The 19,665-nt window shown below is 38.7% G+C and overlaps 4 protein-coding genes across 13 annotated transcripts in view; 1 reads left to right on the top strand and 3 right to left on the bottom strand.

Annotated features, from left to right (window-relative positions):
- The window catches only part of LOC149705004 (uncharacterized), an 18,550-nt gene extending 12,303 nt beyond the window's left edge, over positions 1 to 6,247 (bottom strand). Inside the window, exons 1-10 of the mRNA XM_089865643.1 lie at positions 5,933 to 6,247; positions 5,334 to 5,459; positions 2,478 to 5,273; positions 2,235 to 2,396; positions 2,020 to 2,168; positions 1,774 to 1,959; positions 1,459 to 1,716; positions 1,204 to 1,396; positions 554 to 1,142; positions 54 to 481 (exon numbers count right to left, since the gene is read on the bottom strand). Of these exons, the coding sequence (XP_089721769.1) occupies positions 54 to 481; positions 554 to 1,142; positions 1,204 to 1,396; positions 1,459 to 1,716; positions 1,774 to 1,959; positions 2,020 to 2,168; positions 2,235 to 2,396; positions 2,478 to 5,205 (4,693 nt within the window). The 5' untranslated portion in view covers positions 5,206 to 5,273; positions 5,334 to 5,459; positions 5,933 to 6,247. The remainder of the gene's footprint in view (positions 1 to 53; positions 482 to 553; positions 1,143 to 1,203; positions 1,397 to 1,458; positions 1,717 to 1,773; positions 1,960 to 2,019; positions 2,169 to 2,234; positions 2,397 to 2,477; positions 5,274 to 5,333; positions 5,460 to 5,932) is intronic.
- Positions 1 to 19,039, top strand: part of LOC149705005 (uncharacterized) — a 21,285-nt gene extending 2,246 nt beyond the window's left edge. The window contains exons 1-9 of one of the 10 annotated variants that reach the window (XM_089865158.1): positions 10,182 to 10,347; positions 10,482 to 10,659; positions 16,440 to 16,564; positions 16,649 to 16,732; positions 16,823 to 16,900; positions 17,141 to 17,200; positions 17,337 to 17,375; positions 17,589 to 17,697; positions 17,942 to 19,039. In XM_089865158.1, the coding sequence (XP_089721284.1) occupies positions 10,614 to 10,659; positions 16,440 to 16,564; positions 16,649 to 16,732; positions 16,823 to 16,900; positions 17,141 to 17,200; positions 17,337 to 17,375; positions 17,589 to 17,697; positions 17,942 to 18,741 (1,341 nt within the window). In that variant the 5' untranslated portion in view covers positions 10,182 to 10,347; positions 10,482 to 10,613 and the 3' untranslated portion in view covers positions 18,742 to 19,039. The other 9 variants (XM_089865153.1, XM_089865154.1, XM_089865155.1 and 6 more) reach the window with 9 other exon arrangements.
- On the bottom strand, positions 6,772 to 8,055 carry LOC149705006 (cyclin-dependent kinases regulatory subunit-like). The gene is given in 2 exon segments (XM_089865162.1): positions 6,772 to 7,401; positions 7,478 to 8,055. Coding segments are annotated over 2 exon segments (297 nt in total). The 5' UTR covers positions 7,728 to 8,055; the 3' UTR covers positions 6,772 to 7,354.
- LOC149705007 (succinate dehydrogenase cytochrome b560 subunit, mitochondrial-like) lies at positions 8,509 to 9,743 on the bottom strand. The gene is made up of 6 exons (XM_089865161.1): positions 9,585 to 9,743; positions 9,403 to 9,465; positions 9,239 to 9,349; positions 9,106 to 9,167; positions 8,868 to 9,031; positions 8,509 to 8,798 (listed from the first exon to the last, which is right to left on the bottom strand). The coding sequence occupies exons 1-6, from the start codon at positions 9,605 to 9,607 to the stop codon at positions 8,694 to 8,696; spliced, it is 528 nt and encodes a 175-aa protein (XP_089721287.1). The 5' UTR covers positions 9,608 to 9,743; the 3' UTR covers positions 8,509 to 8,693.
- Positions 19,040 to 19,665: the final 626 nt, after the last annotated feature.

Raw genomic sequence — 19,665 nt, forward strand, 5'->3', positions numbered from 1 at the left:
ACGTTTACGGTGTCAGCAAACGCCGATAAGTTATCAAAAACAGCTCCAATTACCTTTAATGGTACGCGATGCTGGTTGAACAGCGAGAGACGGTACAAGGTATTGAACGTGAGTCGTTCGCGGACTAAGTTGGATCCTATTGGCGGTTGTAGTTGGGGAACTAATGACTGAACCACTGTTAATGAAACCCTCGAAAGAACTAACGTCCAAAGGGGAACCATTCTTCAGGATCATGGGAACACTGGTCATCAGTGTCGTTGTTGGAAATTGATTAGGTTTTCCTTGTATTCCACGATTCTGGTTGGTTTGTTGTTGTTGTTGTTGTTGATTCGTTTGAACCTGGGTACCTGGCGAGGCCATATTCTTAAACGTCATAACATTAACAGCGCCTGAACTAATAGACAGAGATATTCGTGGAGACGTAGAGGTGGTTGTTGTCTGCTTCGCAAAAGATGGTAACAATACTGTTTGAGGTTGTAACCTGAAATACAGTCATCAAAGTTGTCGGATATCTGAAAGAAAAGTCGCGTCACGTCTTGTAACAAATACTTACTTATCCGGGCTCTCGCCTTGGTAAATATTTTGCGACGCTCCTGCCGTTGGCGTAGTTGAACACAAAGATGACGGAGAGATTGATAAAACGGCGGTAACTGATGACGTTGGGATAGTCAAAGCCGGTAATTGCGCCCCCCTTTTAACCTTCTGAACATTACCATTACCAGGTTTTACTTTAGCAGCATCTGCGTTGTTGGAAGTTTTCACTTTTTTATTTTGCTGGTTGTCAATTTCGTTGATTTTAGACGCGGTTTCTATTTTATGTTGATCCGTGTTCAAAGTCGCTTTTGATGTTGAATGTACAACTTTAAAAACGCCGTGATTCGGTTGGAAAGGTGATTTTGAACTATCGTAACTCTGTCCCGGTGCGAATGAAGCGCCGCTCGACGTGACTGGGTTTGCTTTAATAGGTTTAGGTCGGTGTGTTATGTCGGAAGTCAACTTCATTATGGGTGAAAATCTTTGTTGAGGGAAAGCTCGATTTTCTATGAAAGACTCTTCGTCTGAGATTTCTTCACTATCACTGGCAGAAACCTGCTCTTTGCATTTTAAATCCAAGACGTCGCTTGATCCGTGATTGTCAGGAGCTATAAACGGTCAATAAGTATAGGGACTAATAAACTAAGTGTAAAATTGCGTCCTACAAACCTTCATCTTCGCATATGACCATTTGTTCGTCGTCACTAGACAATTCCGACTCTCCAATGGAAAGTTTGGTCACTGGAATTTCATTGGGTTTGTCTTTTACGGGTTTAGTAATTGTTGGGAATTCGGGTTTATCAACGATTCCGTTCCAAGACGGGTCCGGTAGTTGAGACAACGAACGAGAACGTGGTCTTCTCTATTGGTTACGATAGAATGAATTGATTTTGAAAGTTCCAAATAAAATGTTCAGTGACTAACCTCAGGGTCCAGGATTTTTTTGTTGTCCAATATAGAGTTGGTTTCCGAGATTACTTTGACTCTTTTACTATCCAAACTTACGGGAAAATTAGTGTCCATTGGTTCCTCAACCGCGTCCGTACTTGGCACAGCTATAATATCTTCGTTGGAACCAGTTTGTTTGGAGGTATCTTTACCAGGAAGGCCCGAATTTGACTTTTTTCGATCGCGGCTACACCATTTCCAATCGGGATGGGCCTTAAAATGCGCCTCTTTTACCTGAAATTGACTATGAAGTTAGCGAGAAGACGTCGTTTGTTTTTGCTATGGTTTTACCTGGAAAGCCAATTCGTGGTATTTCTGTTTCTCCTTGGGTCCTAAAGAGTACCACCACTCTCCTAAGATCTTGCTTACGGTTCTGTTATCCTGATTAGGATGTCTTTGATGAACCAACGCGCGATGACGTTTGCTGAAGATCATGAATGCATTCATTGGTCGCCTTATATGGTCCTTGTCCTTTCCCTACAAGATGTGACCCATCAACTACTTGTCACATAGGTTTATAAATTCCCTATGTCGTACTTTCTTAACTCCCTTGGCTTCTTCCCTCGATAAAGAGCCAAGTGATTGTGAACGCCTCTTAGCTGCAACAGGGTCCACAACCGGAACATCGGTGGTACTTTCAGCTGGAGTGAAAACGTCATCATCCTCGGCTTCTTCCCCTTCGATCACTGTAATGGACAGTTCGTTATTGTCGGGAAAACCCTGAAACAATTTGGTGGCATTGCGAAACGCACTTGGTGCTTCAGACGTAACTTGGTCCGAAAAGTAAACGTGAGGACCACTTCCCGCGTTTACAGTAGGAGGAGCGCTATTTGGAGGTGACAGGTCATTTGTCGTTAGGTAAGGTACTAGTGAATGCCATGGAAAAACTGGAATTGGTCTCGCGTCACCCCAACCTTTTGTAAGAAAATAACGCGAGTTAGAATCGGCGAACATTCGAAAATAAAAAGGTGGATCAAGCTGTAAAAATACACTACATATGATACCATTTGCGGGTTTATCACCATCCAGGATGTTATCCTTCAATATCGCGTCCGTTTCCGAGTTGTCTCGTTCGTAACTATCTCCGTTGGTAACTACCGTGATAACTGGTAGTAAATGTGCCGGTGTTGGGTGATTATCTTGAGGAGACACTGTTAATGTATCTTGAGTGTTGGTTTCCATGGCTTCCTCCATCGAGGGCTCATCAACTAGCGCGGATGTAGAGATTTTGCTCGAATGAACCAAAACCGTTTGAGATGAACCTTCCGTTTTATAGTTCCCACCATCCGCTGTTGAGTTTATAACGCTCGAAGCGCTAGGTGTTCTTCTAACTACGCTCGTTTCGTTTTTAGACGGGGAATATTCCCAGGCGCTTTGATTATGATTGCCTTGCTGTTGGGTAGTGTGGTAAGGAATACTTTTAGACTCGGTTTGTTGGATAGTCAAGTGAGGATAATTGTATTGTCCATTTTCTGACTCGTTGGAATACTCGGCGGTATTTTCGAAAGACGGGTATCTTGAGGCTGGGGGCGTATGAGATCTTCTGGCACCCGATGACGGAGATCGTATCACTGAAATAGGTTCGGGCTGACTGGAGCCATTCAGGTGCAAAACGGAAACTCTTTCTTCTAGAGGCTGAGAATGTTGTTGTTGTAACATGGGAGGAGACAGTTCCATTCCGTTTCTTAAAGGTTGTTGCTGAGGTTGGCTTTGATTGTAAATAGTTGGCGAAGAGGACGCGGATATGGCACTGGAATTGCTCGCTAAAGGAAGGCAAGATTCCAAACCCCGATGATCGGAACTCCATTGCAACACGTGTTGAATGGGGAGTGTTAGAGGTTGCATTGGTTTTTGTTGGACTATGGGTGTGAAAAAATTGCCTCGGCTCGAGCCGCCTAACAAGGGACTTTGCGTTTGAGATTTTTGGCAAGGCGAAATGGGTAGGGGTGTCGTATTGGGAGAAAACGCGGGAGTCGTCGATCGAGAGTTCCCGAGAGACACCAGCAAGTTCGCCGCTTCCTTTTCTTCGCTGTTAAATTTGCTCTGCAACCTACGTTCGCGCTCGTTTAAGAGCGGGCTCGTCTCGCTCTCCCTGGAAGAATCCTCCCATTCTATCTCCCTGCCTGGTTTGAAAATTCCTTTTCGACGTCCCGCGAAAGTCAGCGACGGTGGCCTAAATCCCTTGCCTTTCATAGACAAATGTCTGGAACAATACCCTCGTCTTTGTGACTCCTTCGAACATCCCTCTTTCGAACACAACCTTCGCCATTGTTTACCGTTGAACTTCTTTCTTATTCCGTTCTGCGTCGATATTACGTCACCCTTTTTATGTTTCTGCGTCCCCGATGCTAAGGCGGGTGATCTGGAAGTTGAAGATATACAGGAAGCGTGGTCGGATGAAGTACTCGCTCGGCTAGCCACTTTTCTGGCTGAGGAAATGGGAGTCGAAGTTTCGTGAGAGAGCGACGATAGTCTTTGCATAGAGAGAGGGTTGCTGGAATAATCCGCGTCAAATTTGATGTCCTCCTTCTTCAGATCGTCCTCCGACGAGTCGTCATCGACTGTATGTATTTTATTCGTAGGAGATATTATTTCCGTTCGAATGGGCGTCGAGTGTATCATTCCCGAACCGGTAGAAACTGGCAAGTAACGCGGAAACGTCAGAGTCGTACTCTTTTGCAGACTATTAGGATTAGCTAAGCAAAGAACTTCGGTCGAATTCAACAAGTTGTTCGCGTTAGGGTCTAGTTGATGTTGATAAGTTTCCGTCTTTATTACGTGAGTGAAAACTGAATGGGTCGATGGCACTTGGTCCGTCGTCGCAGCGAGGTATTCCGGAATAGGGGCGGCTGAAGAGGCTACTAAAATAGGGGGCGTTTGAATGTGGCAATTTGACAGAACGGACATCTCCGACATGACGCCTTCGTCGGCCGACATTGACGACGAAGTATTCTCAACCGTTCTACAACTATTAGTCGGAGGTGAAGGTTTATCACTAGTGTAAAGTTCTTGTTGAATTTCGTCGAGTTCCTCCCACCAAGGAGGCAACAACAGACGTAAATTGGCACGAGTTATCCAAACTTCCGACCCGGCGTTTCCCGTGCCTTCAATCCTGACATTATACTGAACTGGTTTCGCGCTCAAAGCCATAACGATTCCGGGGACAAAGACATTTTCGTCCTTATTGACTCGAACGCAGACTTGCGTCCCTTCCGTCACTTGTCCGGGAGATGGACAGTGGTCGCTGATTATCAGCGTACGATGTTCTTCTATAGCTTTAGGATAGGCTATGATCTGATGGTTTTGATCCAACATGACGTGAATTTCACCCGTCACGGTGATATCCTTAATCATACCAGGAAGGTACAAGTCGTTGCATTTCGCCAACACTCTATGACCTTTCCAATCTTTAAAATCTATACCCAAGCTCAAAGTTGTTGCTGGAGAGTAATTAAAAATGACGGAGTTATCGATGAACGGGGTCGCCGGCGTCGTCGAAGTTCCTTCCACGACACTGAGATCAAACTTCCTCTTTTTTGGCACTATTCTGGAGGATAATTTGGAACTATCCGGAGACGTTTCTCTGGGTTCTGGAGTCCGAGAATTGGCCATATTCGCGTCTCGATACTCGATCGAGTCTCTTCTGGAACTAATAGTTAATTCTAATGGCTGTCCCGTATCCATATTTGAGTGATACGAAATGGCGCTAGCCATCTTTATCATTCCATTCGTCTTTTACTATGATTAATATCCGTTTTCAGGACATAGTTTTTTATTTACATTATCATAACCTTGATACAGGAAAAATTCTTTTAATCAAACAATTGGGTTCAAGAATTTAATTAACTTACAAATTAATTTAGAAGCCTAATACAAATATAAAATCAGACTTTTTGAAAAATCGCCCGCGAGAAAACGCGAAATGAGTAGTGTTTCTTTAAAATATCAACTTCCATCATCCAAATAAGATTATGAACCTCAAATAGAAAGTGCAAAAAAAATTTTAGGCTTTGCACACGCTAATTATCATACATTAAATTGTTAATCTAAGCGCAAATACTCGAAATAAATAACCACTTTTGCAAACTAACTCGAATACGCTGGTGATATATTACCAAAGTCTATTGCATGGCAACAGATAGCTAACAGTGCATTTTTCGAGTTAAAGGCCTTAATCGTTTAATTTTAATTCCTAAAATCAAATCATGCACCCTAATTTTGTTTCTTCGTTTCAAGGCTCGTATTTTTTTATTTTTTCGAGGATATTTATGGTTGCCTAAGGCAACGTATAGGGCCTAGATACTGGTGTAAATATATAATATAAGCTTTGAAGTTCGAAAAATCAAGCCCCCGAAATTCGAGAGACCTTGTTTCGAAAATCAATTTTAGGACGATTGTTTTACTAAAATGCAATTAATCCATTTTAGGCTAAAACCAAAATAATACTCACTTTTTTAATCAATCGTCTAAACCTATTTCGAATTTGATAAAAAAGGACGTTTTTTACGATAAATGAACATAGCCCTTCTACAAAATCCACACACTATAACACACAGCCCCAATCTGCATCAAAAATAGTAAAATGGTTGAATGACTAACCAGGGGTTGTAAAAGCCTGAAAGGTCGCGTCTTTATTGGTCGAAATATAGTGACGTCATGCGAAAAGATCAGGGCCCGAGCTCCCCATTGGATATTAGAAACTCATTCCATTCGGCTTATATCGTACTTCTACGTTTTTCCGTGTAAAAGGTCCCAGCCAAAATTCACACTCCCCTTTCACCCCCTCTTTGGCTTGCGCAAACTTGTCGTAGCGTGTAGCTTTACAATGGAGACTGTAGACTACGTACCATTGGATATGTTCCGATAAGATAATTGTTTAACACGTGACATTGTTTATCAAAATGGCTAATAGGCGGGTTTCAAATATTTGCTGTAATTTATTAAGATTGCCATATTTGTTTGCAATCGCTCTTGATCGTTTTGGTTTTATATTTCTACTTCTTATTCCGATAGCTGTTCATTATCACTCTTGGGTATAAGATATACCGCCTCCGTGGTCTTACGTTTTAGTCATACACACTTCCCCCAATTTTTACCCCCTTTCATAGAAAAAAAAATACTCAATTTTGAAAGGACGTAAGACCGCCCGGGCGATGTAGTATCATTGTAGCGTATACTGAATTCTAATGACGCCTATGCCCTCTGTAAAATGTACTAAAGCATTGAATAGAGCTTAATCTCTGGGTGTGGGAATTCTCCAGCCGATGGCAACAAGCTAAAATAGCGCTTCGTCTCTGTCTACACTTGTTGGGAAGGGAAAAAATGAAAACTTTCCCCCTACTTCGAAGCCATTTAGTTTTCGTTGTTTGTTGTCGATTGAGAACGCGCCAATGAGTACCCCCGTTTCTATTATAACGCTTCTAAAGTAGTTGACAGCCTTGCGTGCCATTGTGAAATACATAAATATATTAATCGCTTCTACGAAACTAAAGTTGAAGTATGGAAAATTCCCCGGATTTGGCGAAAAATATTCTAGAATCCTTTTTGGGATTCGAAGCTAGGCCTAACCGCAACGTGGAAAGTATTGGTAGTGGCGAAACCGCTGTCAAAATAGGGGAAGATGAATTGAAATTCGTGATAAGCGATCGTATCCAAAGTTTGGAGCAAAATTCAACCTCTACACAACAAGGAGTTAATAATACTACGACTACACCTTTGATAGCGGAAATGTTCCAGCCACCCACGCTATTAAAAATAATTGAGGAAGAAAAACATTGATTTTGATTAGAAATGAAACATTCGTATCTATTTAATCAGAAAAAAAAAATGGAATATTTTTATATAAATTAATATGTACATATTAATAGTCTGATCATTCTATTTTCGTTATGGGTCGTTTAAACAGCAAAATGTTACGTTCTAAAGGCGGAAATTAAAACGCAATTAACCTTCGTTAATAACATAATAAATATGATATTTATTTATCTAGGCCTACCAGGTTCAAAAATACTGTAATGTTTCCATCCCGGGGATTGATTAACACCCAAATTTCTCCATTCCGTTTCAGTCATTAGGTGGTTAATAGGAACCAAAGCTATAAGCTCTTTTGGCAATATCACATGCCAATATTTAATTAAATAGGTTAGGCCTAAATTACACTTAAGATAAAATTAAATTCAAAGCTACCTGTATTCGTATTTTTCGTCGTAATATCTGTCAGAATATTGAATCGCGTGTTGAGTCATATTTTCGCTTATGAAATACACTTAAAAAATTAGTTTCTCTCCAAAAATGCGCGGAAATAACATTAAGCACGCGGTAAAGCGCCATTTAAATACCCCTAAAACTTGGTTTTACTGTCACGTGTGACATTTTCGCGCACGTGGGGTATTGGCCAATGAAATGCTTCGTTCTCCCGGAAGCTCGGTTTTGGTTTCCATAGCAACACGTTCGGGCCTATCTTAGGCGATTTCAAAAACCGTAAACGCGTCAAGCCTAGGTGAAACAAAGGGGATTCGTTTTTGTCTTTTTTAATTAAAACTCGGAAGTTAATTGAATATTAATTTAAAATATGACCTATAAAGTGTTAGGAGTAGGCCTTGGCTTGTTTATTTTGGCTTTTTCTTGGTGTTTGGCTGGTTTTTTATGCTTTATATCATTTAAAGCTAAAAAACTAAGGTAATATTATATATCTTAGTATTTATGAGTTTAACTTTAAATAACGTTAAAAAACTGTTGTAATTGTTTTATTTACAGACCATTAGGGGTTGTAGGATTGTTTTTATCTACAATAATATCTCTTATACTTTTGAACATCCCTCAAAATGAAACCGCTACTATTTTGCCTCAGTACTATCTTGTGGATAGGGTTTTTATATTAAGAATCGCCTTAGTGATTATTCTAGGGTTATCTTTACTGGGTGGTTTCATTATTGTGTTTCTTACACATTGGAATGAACCTATTTTGGCAAAACCTTTGAAAAACATTGTGCCTAGGTGTTTAAGAACGTAAAGAACATTTCAACAGACTCTTTGCAAAACATTTTATTATCCAATTTCATTGTGCAAAGAAAAAGACTACATTTTATTTATTTACAAGTGAATTGAGGCGGTAAATTACCAATTTAATGGTAATGGTGTTATTTTTAAATTATAATTGATTGGATTTTTTTCTAAAACTGTGTTTCAAATAAATTCTTGAACAAGTTTAATTACATAAGGGCTGTTGCCAAACCCAAAGCAACTGAACTTCCCAATACAGCGTAACCAGATGCATTAAGATTCTTAATTTCATAACCGTGACCCATATCCCAAGCCTTTAATTAAAAATTAAAAAAGTCATTAATTAAGACTTAATTTAATTAATTAACTTGTCTTATTTTTACCAAATGTCGGATTCCATTAGCTAAATGATAGAAAAATGACCAAGCAACGGCAAATTTAATTGGGATTAACAATGCGGGACTAATATGCATAGCTTGCAAAGTTGAAACGCATTGAGGGAAGGTTCCTGGCATCACTAAGGCACCAAGAGCAAAGCTGTACAATACTAAGGGGATCGAGGAAAAAAACCGTATTTGTTAATTTATCATTAAAATTAGGGTTTAAAATCACTTAATTTACCTCCTGATAAAGCTAATCCAGTTGCTCTGTGAGTTACTGACATAACTGAGGTTATTTGAAACCTGAAAAATGAACATATGTTATGTTCAGATTTATGAATGTTTTAGAGAAATTAATTAGGAAACTAACTAACTTGTAGATGGTCAAATGGGGAGAGACGGGTCTCTTTAATCTATCATTTTTCTTCCAAAAATCTTCAGCTCTGATGTCAGAAGATGGTGCACTTGTTGCCATGGTAGTTTGCCTAAATAGGCCATTTTTTAATTAGGATTAACGCGTTAGTATAGAAAATAGTACCCTTGTAGCGCTGCTGCTGGTAAACCAAAACCATTATTAAGTCGAATTACACGGCCGAATAACCTATTTTTAAATATATAATTAATAGTTAATACCTTATGTTATAATTATCATTAGGCCTAATGAGCATATGCACGTATTTATGTAAGACGTAATTTGTACACAATTTTATAATTCGTTACCTGGCAGAGTTGAGATAGATCATTTTTAATGGCAAGGATAGATAGATATTTAAAGATAAATATAATTAGATTTGAGATTATTAAAGTTTAAATGCCCCGAGCTTCTCTACCAAGTTCCCAACCCAAAAGGTCACCGGATTTTTAATACGAAGTTACGAACACCAAAAGATGGCGCTGGATAAATAGGTTTTATATGGTGCCACTAAGCGTTAATTTGTGGAACTAATTGGTACTTAATTTAATGTTAATTAATTTATACTTTTCAGTTTCGTTACAAGTTAATTATTCTTGAAATAACTTATTATTATTATTATTACGGAAATTTATCTCAAAATATTATGTATTTTACGTATATATATAGATGGTACTGAAAACGTTTACTTCAAAATACGTCATTGAATCAATTTTGAATAGACTATTTCAAGGAAAACGTAGCGCTGTGAGTTGGATTACATTATTTAAAGCCAAAAAGGCGATATCATCAAAGTATCTTTGCAATTTCCATAAAAATACTCTATTGGTGTACCTATATAACGTTAGAGAATGTTTAGTTAAAAGTTCCTTTTATCGGTAAACAAAAGCCTAATTTGGGTATTTGGAAAGTTTTAGCTACTTTTGCTCCGAAAACATAATAATAAATTCATTAAAAATTTATTTTTATTTTTCCAAGCGCGCGACACGACATTAAATCTCCAATTTAATTTAATTTAAAACCTTAATTTTGAGTTTTAAAACTAAATTATTAGACTCGACAAAGGAAGAAGTATTTTTAAATGCTTAAATATAATTTTTAAAGCAATGGAAATCCTTTTTTTTTTATTTTTTCAATTTTTTCTTTTGGGTGATGTGTGGTGTAAAAGGGCATTTTATTAATAGTCCCCATGTTTTTCTCTGTAGATTTTTCCCGGCGTGTGAGAGAACGACGTAAAACCATCCTCATCTTGTGTGGAGAGCTAAATTTAGACATTCACAAGACTTGATTTCTGGAAAAGTACAAACTTTTTGGCTTAAGCTTCGCGTCTTCTCGCCATGGGCAACATCTTGACGAGCTGGTTTGGATGGGGGAAACCTAACTGTAAGTTTTTTAAAAAAATTCCGCACACAATTTCTTTGAAAAATACTTTTGCATGGTCATTTGGTTGGGTTTGTCGCAACCTATTACTAATTCAATACGCACGCATTCATTGACGCTTGTGCCTTGCAACAGATCGTAAGCGATTTTGCCTAATATCGGAGTAAAGTTGATTAGGCAATTGCCATTTTAAGTCGCTTATACTCTTGTGGTCTACTGACATTGATGCTCAAGCATCGTTAGGTGTTAATTTACAATATGTCACATGACGCTACACGGGTTCCCTTAATCTACTTAGAAATTTAAAACTATTTGCGCTAAGTCGACGTGTCGTTTAAAGTTACTTGTACTTTTAAGAGTTAAAACCATGTCATGCGGTTTGTGGTGGGAGGGATAAAAGGGTCTTGGGTTTACCAATAATCCAACGTTGAAGGTTATAACGTTATATATATGTTTTAGAACATATTCTAAAGATAAAATATGATATTTTGTAAATATAAAAGGTGTTCCCAAAACATTTTAATCATAACTTAGAACATTTGCTGTACTTCAATGATCCTACCAACCTTTTATTTGGAAGACCCTGGCGTGGAAAACATTTGACCTAAAATGGTCAGGGAAAATCATGGGAAATAATCAGGGAAAACCCAGGATAAGTTAGGGAATTTAAATCTACAGTACAGGGTTCATACGAAACCTGGAAAACCGGCATAAGTCAGGGATTTGGAAAATAGGGGAATAAGTCGGGGATTTGAATTAAAATTCCCTAAAAAGTCAGGGATTTCGTTTGATATATCGAACCATGCTTTGAACAATGCTTAATATGATGAAGTTGGCTATGGTAAACACGTACTTAAAATGGTCAGGGATAAGCTGGAAATGTTAGTGTTTTTCAATATAAAAATTTCGTCCGAACCCTGCAGTAACAAAGGGACATTGATTGGTGAAAATGTTCACGTTTTATATTCTTATTATATCGTCAACCCAGTTTCGGAAGGGGAACTGTTATTTAAAAGAGAGAAGGTAATTAGTCTTATAAAACCGCCTTTGGCTTAGCTCATCGCGTAGAGGTATCATTGTAATGATGTAAATGCGTGTTATACATCCCAAGTATAAATTTGGCAGACTAAAGTAGAGCTATTTTCTTATCTTCTTGATACAGTTTTAAACTCGCTCGCATTTCTTTTTTTTTTTTTCTTTTTTTTCTCCCCGCTTCCGTTTGGCACCATGAGGAAGATTTCCTTACTATATTTCCGCAAATATATTTCCGGTCGTGAAATAAACTGATAAAAAACAAATCCTCTCATTGATTAAGCAATATTTTAATCATAATTTAAATACGAGACTGTTTACAAAGTTCAATTTCTCAAGGGTGTTAATTTTTTTTATGATGATATGAGATGCGAACAAAATGGATAATTCGAGAATTCATAATCCTATATAGTATAGATGGTTAATTAAGACTTATAACCTAAGACTGATATAATTAATTTTAGCACGCGCCGAAATAATAAATAGGCCTAATATTAGACCATAATTTTATAAGTTATGTTCCTTCCATAAGTATGACACTACCTATCAAAGTTCGTAATGCTACTGAGAGACTTACAGCTCGAGATAACTAGTTCGAGGAAGACAAGCGAGAATTGAAGTCCTACACTCGGTGGTTAATTTTGCAGGACTTCCATCTAGTCTTATTTAGTCTGCATTAATAAGCCTTTGATAGCGGCGCCTCACCAGGCCTCCTTCGCTTTACCTCGAATCTATGACCTACGTCACTCACTTCATGACAAGCTTCAGTTTGTAACCAGAATTTACAAACTTATGGAGGAACATATCTTATAAACTTATGCTAATATTATATTAGACGTGTATCGCCTTATCAAATTTATCAACGGGTAAATTACCTAGTCCTTAATTTCCTAAATTATATCTAACCGCACGGTCATTTTGAAGTTGAGTGAATTCACGAGGAAGATTGTGGTTCAAATCAACTTGTAACGTGTTTCGCAATATATTCCATTTTTGTTTTTAATACTTAGCATCTCATTAATTTAAGCACACCCCCCTCTCCTCCCCTCCACTCTAAGTCTGTTGAAATTCTGTGGATATAATCCCGGAGTATTGAATTACGCTTTAACGAAGGTCATTACTTATAATAACATCTGGAGTTCACCCCCTTGCCCGTACATATACTTCTCTCTTTTCGTCAATGGCTTCCTCGCAATAGTCATGTTTATTTTTGCTAGTCTGTCAAAGACGAGTCGAAGATCTATGAAAGGCCAGATGTTGATTGAACATTTATTTATGCTTTTAAATTAATCTTAGAAGTTTGTTTAATACTAAGGCCTAGTTTGACTATAGGCTAGGAGGATGTATATCATTTACACCCAGGAGGTCAGGCTTCTTGGTACTGGACTTTGTCCATGCCTGGTGTCTATGTAACTCGAATTTTGGCCAATAAGTTATAAGACGTAATAAATGGTCACTCAAAGGACTACGATGCTAGATATGGGGAAAATGGATCAAGGGTCAGTACTAGAATAAAGTAATGACTACGGACAATCGTAGTGTACTTTATATTATCGGCTGGTAGGGTCAACCCACGGTCAACTCCGGGAATATGAACTTAACAAGTTGACCGTGAAATTTCAATAGGGCTTACCAGAAAAAGGGGGGGGGGGGTGGAAACGATTTATAGTCGTGGGACCAATTCCAAAATTTCCTCGATTCTTTCTTCAACGAACTTCAACCGTTCAGAACATAAAAGAAAGATAGGTCTTATACCACTCGGAGAGCGAGCGCCTTGAGAGAAGCACCGACGCAAATTCCACCCAAAACCTATTTTTAAATCGGTACCTGCTTCCCATCCGTTGGTACGTCTGTCTGTCTGACGTAAGCTCTTCACTTTTTTTTGCCCCCACTCACAAACGGTTAACGAGATCAAAGGCGGAAACAGTGCGAAATATACTCAATTACAAACGCTTTACTACGTTATAACTATTCTGCATTGAAATATTTGGAACGTTAAATATTTCCATATAACAGACTAACGTTACGTATACGTCATGGCCATGGTCCCTAAGGGGAGTAGTAAAAGAGACTTAAGACGTAATCTTTAAACTTAAAGAAAGACACAAACTTTCCCTGGATTTTATTTTTATTTATTTTAGTAATGGAAACCCATTTTCTTTTTCTTCTTTCGTGGGTCCTTGGTTTTTTGGAATGTAATTAAAAAGCATCCATGGGTTTTCTATTGTATTTACTTTCAAAAAAAGGGAATTATGACGTTTCAATGTTCGCGCTACGTAATTGGCTGCGGCCCAGAAGACATATTCCTTATTTCCTTCTCACTATAAAAATGGGCAATATTTATATATATATATCTTTGAAAATCTTCAAAAGAAGTTGAAAACTTTTTTTTTATTTCTTTTTGGCTCGCGTGGTTGCCTCGGAATATTTTGTACATGGCATGCCCCAAAACTAAACGTCGTAGTCTGACGTTCAGTCACTTTTTACTCGGAGATTTCTTTAGGCGAAAGAGGTCGAAAAATAGAGGGGTCCCCAAGTTTTTGGGCCCATTTTTGTTTAGCGAAATATATGGAGATATATTTAAACTGTTTAAGTTACTGTCCGACTTCTTTTAAGTAAAGAGTGTGTCCCGGTGACCGTCACACCTCACGTGTTTTTACTTTATGTCTGAGATATTGCATCCATCGGTTAAAGTGCGCGTGTCTAAAAACATTTTTGACGGGGAACATTTTATTATTTTTTGGCGGGAAAAGACATTTTTTTTTCTTTTTGTGTTGCCGCGGGTTAGAAAAATCTGCATCTTATATTATTTTTTTTAGGCGCGAAATTCGTTCTTCCCCCCCCCGAAGTTTCGTGTTCTAGCGCCCTATATTAACCAGTCATCCCTTTTGGCAATATCACGTCACGACTGACCGGAAGAGATTGTTGCCAAGGCGACGTATACAACTCTAGATATCTCGTTTCCTTTTCCGTACTTTGACGAAAAAGAACGCGGCGTGCGGGAAAATATTTTGGCGGGAAATTTGTGATAACAGCGAGTTTATATTGACTGGCATATTTTACAGGATCAAAAACTTAAGCGTTAATATATGCAATTGCTGTATTTAAAATTAGACATAAGTAAGGCGAATATCTTAATAGAACCTTTCCCAAAAAGGTCGTTGGGTCAAATAGTGTCTGGTGTTTGAGCACCTTGATTTAAGACCGAATAATCCGGTCGGTATGTGGACGACAAAAGACTCTCGTGGACTGGCAACTTTGAAGTCCAATCTCATGTTTTTGCATTCACATACCGGATGTTCCGTTTTAACCAAGCAGACGATACCGCGACCTCCCTCCCTCGTTTTGAAAGGTCTATTGCTCCTTTCTAATAACCTTCCTTGTTTTATAAGTCTTCAATTTAGATTACGCAATTCTTCGGTTGGTGGTATCTCACTGTAAAACAGTACTCAGGGTATGGGTCTCTTAAAACGCGCTAGAAAAATCAAGGCAAACAAGGTCGTTCCTATTGGTTAACTAACAGGAACCGATACACTAAAAACCTGACTGTTCCATACTATCAGAAGGGGATAATAGAAGAAGGATGACACTCTGTAACCTCTTAATACTTTAGTTATGTAACATGATTCTTCCCAGGATCGTGTCCCTTTTTGTTTACTCTCCCGCTCAACAAACTTCAGATGGGCATGGCACCGTTCTATAACTGTTTGGTATTTACTAAATCCTCAGCAATCAAGTAGTCACAAACCTTGATTGTCTTGACGTGATGGGACAAAATCAACAAGCACATGACCCTTGGCAAGTAGTTAAGTGCAAATGTGGTAACTATTTATCGCGTATATGATTCGGTTTAGTAACCTTGCTATAATAAATATTGCTCCTGATGTTGGTTAGGAAGAATCATGTTACAATTACCCCGCCCGCTTTGTGGTGGGTAGGCACACTTCTCTCGAAGAGAAGTATTATATACTTCTGATCCTATATATTTGATCTGGCATCTTATAGTAAACTAAAAATCTCGGCTAAGGTTATCCATTTTTTTTTGCACCGCAATCCCAAGGCGTGTTTTTTTCTATTCTCCCCCTTTCTCCTTCATTCCACTATACTGGAAACTGGTTCGCGAAACTCTAAACTCTCTCTCTATCCTCATTCGTTACGTTGGAGAAAAGCTGGTTGTAGCTTATCTCGTCGACCGAAAAAGAAGTGAAATAGATAAAGACAAGATTTATAGTTAACGCGTCTTTTGCTTTGGTTATTATCACGCGGATGTTTTCTGTGTTTTTCGTCGTTAGCTCGTTGAAGCCGCGTCATATAAGTTTTCCACGCGAATATCAGACGTTTTTCGAGCGCGTGTTTTGTTCTTCGTAACGTGGCGCACGTGTAGTGCTAGTGGTGTATTCTTTTGGTTTTTGGCTAATGGGGTGCGTGGCCTCTTTCTACCAAACGGGATCGTACGTCACCAATGAAGGTGAGACACGTGAGATATGTCTAACGTCCCATGTGTAAATCACGCTTAAACTACAGCCCTTGAAGTGTGTTCGGTTTTTCGGAAACATGCTTACGTATTATACTAATCATGCTTGTCATATGTATGGTTGTTATTTGGTTTCCAATTCTGTTTTGAAATTTTTATGGATTTTCATGAAATGCTTATTCGAAGCTTGGTTTTCATTGCACGATCATTCCCTCCTAAGTTGTTTGACGCGTCAATTTCTAAAATTTTATGTTATTTCGAAAATTGTCGGGTACAGCTCCAACCGAAAGCCATGGCAGAAGAAAAGAGGTGGATCATGACGGTCCACCACCTAGCCGTTCATTGGCGCCTCCTTCTCCTACGAGGCTCGCTACTCCGGCTAGCACCGCTTCCGAAAGTCAGGTAGAGAGATACCTCACCTTTAACCTTTTTTCGACTTCAATCGAAAATTTATTTTACTTTTTAAATTGAACCGAATTTCCTTAGAGCCAATCATCTTCTTCTCCAATTGAGCCTAAGGTGATTGTACCAGCAGAACCCGCTTCCAGTCAACAGGTTCAAAGTTCAAAGGTTGGATGGGCTTTTTGCGATCTACCTATTTATTTCCAAATTTCCTATTTGTCTCCGATTAACATTAAATATCCATACCGCGTGTCTCAGGAACCTGTAATCCAAACTGAGGTACAAATAGAAACTTCCTCTTCCATTTCCGAAATTCAGACACAACCCGCGTCGTCGGTAGGCATTCCGTCTTAGCTGTTTTCCATTTTTTTTCCACCGCGCTTTGAGTTCTTTTTTTTACCCAAGTTTTATAATCCCAAACATTACCTAATGAACTTCCCATCCGCTGTATTATTGAGCCAATAAACGTACCTTTTCCATTGCACGATTTTGCTTGATATAGCTTCTTAACATTTTTCAAAAGTTTTCTGAAACTTTTCTTTCTCTAATTCATTTTGGATGACTTGTTTGGTCCAGCCACCACCTTCAAATGAAGAGAAGTATAATTCAACTCAAGTTCCAGACGAACTGTTACAGGTCTCTATTACTTTTTGGTGTTCAGTTTCCAAATGTTCCTTTCCCCAAGCAGTCTCCTGTAAAAGTTTAAAAAGCCATTTTCCCCCCAAAAACGACCAAAACATTTTTAGATGTTTTTTGTTTTTTAATTATACAGTCCGAGTTAGACGTTGAAGGAGATGCCTCTCAAAACGAGGTAATTTAATGAAATAAAAGGGATAGTGACAGAACTTCCATAAGTGTTTTCCACTATGATGTTGAAATTTCCATTCGTAATGTGTTGCTATCCCTTTTTTTTGGAAAGAGTTTCGTCATCCCAAAATTTAATTACGTTTGTTGAGAACAGAATCTTTATTTCTATTCTTTTTTTATTATTCATTTTCAAACGATGGGTTGTCGTCGTACATAGCAGTCATTGGAGTCTGAAGTAGTTGACAATGCAGTTGTTAAAATTCAAGCTGGAATACGAGGTTATTTGACCAGAAAAGCATTGAAAGAAAATCCGCCCCCCTCCAGACGTACGTCATTGCATTTTTAGTGATTAATTGCGTTAAATTTCTAGTCCGCTTATTAAAAAAGTCCCATTCCTTTCGTTAGTTATTCGTTTTAAGTTCGTCTGTTTTTCATTTTCGTTTAACCCATCTTTTTAACGAACCATTTGAAATCACTAATTTAACATCGCTCTTTGTAGCCTCGTGAATCTTGTTTGAAAAATTCTTAGTGTTTAGAAATTACTTTAAAGTAAAAATGTCCGATTTAAAGCTTCCAACTCACCTGATTTGTCCAAAATCGGCAAAGATTCCGATGGATCAGTCTCCAAGGACATCAGTCAGACGGATGAGCTGATTAAAACGGAAATAATCACTCGAGTGTCAACCGAACTTCCGGAAGATGCTGATAAGAAAGCGACATCCTTAGCCGCAAGCTCCATTGCCCAATCTGAACAACCCGTTTTTATACCCGTTTCCAAAATCGAGAAAGAACTAGTCGATCTTTTAGCCGATGCAGCCGGAACTACAGGCGCTGAGGTTCCGATAAAAGAGGAACCGAAACAGGCGCCAAAACCGGAACCAATTCCCGTACGACCAACGCCCGTTGTTGCTCCTGCGCCACCCGCCCCTCGTGTTCCTGCCGTTCAAAACGAAGAAGATTATGAAGAAGATGAAGAATACGAGGAAGAAGAGGAAGAGGAAGAGGAGGAAGAAGAAGAAGTTACCTCCGCTCCCCCAGCTTCCGCCTCTGTTAGAGTTAACCACGTTACGGTGGTTCAACCACCCCCACAAACTGCCGTAGCCCCGGTGACCGTATCTCAAAGGGTGGCGTCATCCGCACCTCCCGGAAATGAAGATGAGGAGGAGGAAGAAGAAGAGGAAGAGGAGGAGGAAGAGGAAGAAGAAGATGAGGAAGAAAGCGGTACCGTCACTCCGACGACTAGAGGAACCGTCGCCGCGAGTACCGCTCCTCAACAACAAAGACAACCACCTACAGGCGCTGGTCAGCCTGCACAAGTACAAAGACCTACCGCGCCTTCACCTCAAAGCCAAAGTCCCAAAGAACAATAAAACATTCGGAAATGAACGGTAAAAATCCTGATTATTTTGAAGAAGATAGGATGCTTTTAGATACGCGTGGAGAGAAGTTAAGAAAATTGAGAGAAAATTGAGCTAAGAGTGCCTTTACACTTAACGCCAATGTATAATCGACTCTGGAAGAAATTATTTCAAGTCCGAATTTGCTTCTAAATAACGTCGTAACTAAAATAATTACTTAACGAACCCCTAAAAATATTTATAACGATAACATATTTAAAAAGTTAAACTTAAATTCGAAATAAAGTTAATAAAAATCTGTTGTTTTAATAATTTTTATACTACAGCAATGACTTCGAATAACCCACTTCTGTCGGTACAGTTTCTTCGAAACAGTCTGAAGTTTGGATATGTCATGAAAAAACGCGCTATCTTGGTACGTACGTGCCCCGTCTATTTCTCTTCCGTTGATATCCACAGTATATATATATTTCTCTTTCTTGTTGTCCTATTTTTTCCTTTTTTTACAAAGAAACGTTACGAAATATGTTCTTTAAAAAGAATATGTGGAGACGGTTTTTTGATATCTTCTTGTCTGTCTTTTTTTTCGTAAAGATTTTTTTATTTTTGTACTTTTTCTTGGCGCTATTACTATATAGAGAAGCGAGAAAAACGCCCTTGCTTGGACGGATGGTGTAAAAGTGTCCGAAGAAAATTGGGTTAGGGACAAAGTTTACCAGTGACCACCATGGCTTAGTTACTAAGCCTTTGTATATTACAACTTTCATATATACTCTATAGGTTGGAAGGTTTAAAAGGTTGAGGTTGTTTCAAATGTCAAAGGGTATACAGGGCTATGGTGTTTAGAGATTGAACAAACTTCATGACCTTAATGAAAATAATTTAGGTTTTTCCATACAGGGTGTTCTATTAAAGGTACCAGGACCAAGTACAGTG

This window comes from Phalangium opilio, unplaced genomic scaffold (genome assembly GCF_054372755.1).
Source record: "Phalangium opilio isolate 3A_F unplaced genomic scaffold, DU_Popi_V2 ptg000014l_1, whole genome shotgun sequence".
NCBI classification, from domain to species: domain Eukaryota; kingdom Metazoa; phylum Arthropoda; class Arachnida; order Opiliones; family Phalangiidae; genus Phalangium; species Phalangium opilio.